At 44.4% G+C, this 3,980-nt stretch overlaps 1 protein-coding gene and 1 long non-coding RNA gene across 2 annotated transcripts in view; one reads left to right on the top strand and one right to left on the bottom strand.

The window, feature by feature from the left end:
• The window catches only part of aldh16a1 (aldehyde dehydrogenase 16 family, member A1), an 18,932-nt gene that overhangs the window by 1,254 nt on the left and 13,698 nt on the right, over positions 1-3,980 (bottom strand). The window contains exons 14-16 of the mRNA XM_032536879.1: positions 2,652-2,856; positions 2,348-2,533; positions 158-282 (exon numbers count right to left, since the gene is read on the bottom strand). Coding sequence (XP_032392770.1) covers positions 158-282; positions 2,348-2,533; positions 2,652-2,856 — 516 coding nt within the window. The remainder of the gene's footprint in view (positions 1-157; positions 283-2,347; positions 2,534-2,651; positions 2,857-3,980) is intronic.
• Positions 1,759-3,980, top strand: part of LOC116702615 (uncharacterized) — a 2,752-nt gene continuing 530 nt past the window's right edge. The window contains exons 1-2 of the long non-coding RNA XR_004335210.1: positions 1,759-1,769; positions 2,307-2,311. This is a non-coding gene — a long non-coding RNA (uncharacterized LOC116702615). The remainder of the gene's footprint in view (positions 1,770-2,306; positions 2,312-3,980) is intronic.

The following is a 3,980-nucleotide window of genomic DNA, read 5'->3' as shown; positions in this document are numbered from 1 at the left end:
AAACAGAGAGCAGGAGTTAAAAAAAAGAGAATGTGTGATGGCTGAGTCAGTTAAGTGTCCTTGGTATTGTTAAGAGTGAGGATATAATGGAATCTTGCCTTCCATGATATGAAATTCAAACACTGGTGGTGTGTGTTGATGTGTGTTAGTCCTCACCTCAGCACTGCCCCAATACCAGATGGCCTTGATGACGCTGTGATTAGCCAGAGCCGCTGTCAGCTCGTCCCTACTCCCTGTAATGACACTGACCAATCCTGCTGGCAGGTCTGAAGCTTGGAGCACCTGAAGAGGACGATGCAAATCAGTGTTTACAGATACGTAGACAGGTTGCACAGGTTTTCTTAATAGAATAGAATAAAATGCCTTTATTGTCATTATACACAAGTGCAGTATCTGTGCAACGAGATTGAAGCAACCCCTTTACAGTGTCAACACAAAATATAAAAATATAAAATGTAAGTAGTGCAGAAGAAGAAGAAAAAAAGAGGGGGGAATGAGGTGCACATTTCCTGAGAGCAACTATATACATATATAAAACAGTAAAAAAATAAATAAAGGGTTTGTATACACATTATGCAATAAGTGATTGAGTATTAAATATTGCACTGTAATGAAATTGCACAGAATTCCAGTGTCTTTTTAGCTATTAAATAGAAGTATTGCACAGTAGGTGGGAGAAGAAAGTCCGAGTTCAGAGTGGTAATGGCTTCTGGGAAGAAACTGTTCTTGAGTCTGTTAGTCCTTGTTCTGATGCACTTGTAGCGTCTCCCTAAGGCAACAGGTCAAACAGATCAGAGCCGGGGTGGGAGCTGTCCTTAGTGATGTTTTCTGCTCTGCTGAGGCAGCAGGAGGTCCAAATGTCCATCAGGGAGGGGAGAGGGGAGCCGGTGATCTTCTGTGCTGCCTTTACTACTCTCTGCAGCCCCTCCCTGACTGCCACGGTGCAGCTGCCGTACCAGACTGTGATACAGTACGTCAGCAGGCTCTTGAGCAGGTTGTAGTCCAAGTTGTGCTTCCTGAGGACCCTCAGGAAGTTTAGTCACTGCTGGGCCTTCTTGATGACCGCTCTTGAACTGTAATCCACACACAATCCATAGCTCTGCTGCTGCTCCAGGTGACTCAGCGCAGAGTGGAGAGCTACGGCAATGGCATCCTCTGTGGATCTGTTTGCGCGGTATGCAAACTGACAGGGGTCCAGGTCTGGGGGGAGGTAGTCCTTGATGGGAGACCTTTCGGCGCTGGGATGATTGTGGCTGATTTTAGGCAGGGAGGAATGACTACCTGGGCCAGGGAGAGGGTAAGGTGCCAGGTACTCCGTCTGGGCCAGCAGAACTTCCTTGGGTTAATTGCCAGGAGTTCTCGTCCGACGTCGTGCTCCTTTACGGTGAGTGGTAATTCTGCTCCTCTGCCAGCTTCGCACTCAGGTTACCTGATGTTGCACCACAGCCTCTGTAGTTAGTGATGCCTTGTATGCCCCGCCACACCTCCCGTGTGTTATTGCTGGACAGGTGGGACTCTACGCTCTTCTTGTGGACCGCCTTGGCTCTTTTAATTCCACTTTTTAGGTCAGCTGAAGCAGTCCTGTAGCTTGGAGAGTGTATTTTCATGCCGGGTTGTAACAGTCTTTATGGTGGGCCTGGCACTGCGTCTCAGGGGTGTGTAGGCTGGTGGGAGCAGGAGAGAGAGATGGTCTGACTGGCCAAGATAGGGGAAGGGCATGGCTCTGTATGCATGCTTAATGTTGGAGTAAACATGATCCAGATTGATCTGTCCTCTAGTAGGACACTTGACAGAATTTTGTGAGTACAGTCTTCAGGTTGGCCTTATTAAAGTCTCCTGCAATTATATGGACACCGTCCATATAATTGTCCTTGGGCAAGACACTGCTGCTGTTTGCTGCTGTTCGTTGATGGTGTTCAACTGAAGAAAGAGCGCTGTGTTTACATTTGCGTAGGGCGGTATTTACACAGCCATGATGATCACTACTGTTAGCTCTCTTGGCCCAAGTAGCAGTGCTTCGCCTTTCTGAGAATATAGTTCCCAGTTTGTATAAGATTAGAATATGACCTTCTCATGTGACCTTGTTATTTGTACACCCTGTGACTGTACAAGTCACAACATGTAAATAGAAACATGTTGGCATTATTTTATCACTTATTGGGAGCATTAGCTAGCTGGAACCAGTTCCCTGCAGCATCTGTGCTAGGCTAAGCTAATGCTGGGGGCATCAGACAGAGTTACAGCACGCACGGAGATGAGAAGGGTATGTCTCCACTTGTCAAACTCTGGGGGATAAGATAAATAAGTTAAAGTCTCAATAGGTCGCCGTGTTCCTTTAACATCTTACCTGAACGAATGCCAAGGCAGGGAGCGGATATTTCTGACTGGGGACCATGACGACAGCGTTGCCATTGGCAATTGCTGCCCCAAGTAGTGTTACCATGGAGAGGAGGGGATTCTTGTCGGGGAGGACGAGTCCCACGACTCCCAGGGCTTCGGGGAAGGAGAGAGCAGAGCCAGACTCTGGCAAAGGCTGAAGAAGACGGACACAACAACATGTTGCAACAGTGCTGTGGTATTAGGTCATTTGGATCATTATTGGTGTAGTTAAGTTTTTTATAAACTTTGTATAATATAAAGAAATTGCCCACCGGAGTTCCTCCTTGGATTTTGTCACAGTAAGCCGCCCAATCACTGAGCCTGGCGATGCTAAGCTCCACCTCCGTGTCAGCCTCGTCCATTGAGAGGCCGGTCTGAACACTGACTGATGCAGCAATGTCCCGCCTCTTTGCCTCCAGGCCCTTGGTCAGAGAGTAGAGTGACTGAGCGCGTGCAGACGGACTCTTCTTCATCCATCTAGAGGAGTTGGAAGGAAATTAAATGATTAAGAAGAAGACTAAGGCTGGGTGGAAAGTGCTTTGAGTGGGGTGGGAAATATTGCTGAGCATGACTGGACCACTGTGGCTTGACTAGCAGGGATGTTACACTTGGCTACAGTGTATGCTAACATTTCTGTTAAATTCAACATTTCATGCTGAATTTCTGGTTTGTGTTTGTTGTTTTGGTAGATGTGGGTGTTTCTTTCCACCCACACGGGAACATGATGCAATGCCAGTGATGGAGAGCAGCATGGTTGCGTCGTAACGTTAAGTAACGGTAACAATTTCCTTCAAGGAAAGTGGTTTGGGCTCAGCCACATTTAAACAAGTCCTTGCGAATCCGTACATACCAGCCTAACATTTTACATCTATCTATCGCCAGCAGTGTGCCAGATTAGCTAATTATGGCACTGCATACACTGATAGTAAGATACTAGAGCTAATTCTTTGTGAGCTAACATTAACTTTGGCCCAATAGGAGACAAAAAACAACCCAAACAAACTAAAATCTTGATAGAGAGAGTGTTGGGTGTTGTGCCTATGAACTGTTTAACCCCCGTGTGCCTTGACTATACAATAGTCTTAAGTCTACAGACTTTATAACACTAGTCTAGCTAATATGTACTGTATGTATGTGAATATTGTATGTACTGTGCACAAGCGTTTCTTCTGGCTACACTCTACGCTCGGACCATGTCTGACCGACTCTGTTTAACCCTTGTGTTGTTTTCCCGTCAAAATTTAAAAAATAAACACTTTTGTAGAGGCTTTTTATCGATTTTTTAAAAACTTTTCTTATATTTTTGTCCATTTTTTTCAACACGTTTTTTAATGTTTGTCACTTTTTTTTGACATTTTAAACACTACGTAACACTAACTTATTTACTTTCATTTTACAGTTATTTTTGGAATTTCTAGTCAATAAACCTCACTTTTAGGAAATTATTCCTAATTTTTGAGTAGGAAAAACATAAATTAGGAATTACTTAGACTAAAATTAAAGGAATGTATGTTGATGGATAACCACAGACTGAAATTTGTCAACTTTTACTCAATGCTATTTCAAAACCACTTCAATTTCTTTTTCAAATGCTATAAAAT

This window comes from Etheostoma spectabile, chromosome 15 (genome assembly GCF_008692095.1).
Source record: "Etheostoma spectabile isolate EspeVRDwgs_2016 chromosome 15, UIUC_Espe_1.0, whole genome shotgun sequence".
Lineage (NCBI taxonomy): Eukaryota > Metazoa > Chordata > Actinopteri > Perciformes > Percidae > Etheostoma > Etheostoma spectabile.
The sequence above is the reverse complement of the archived record's forward strand: the minus strand, read 5'-3'. Positions and strand labels throughout refer to the sequence as shown.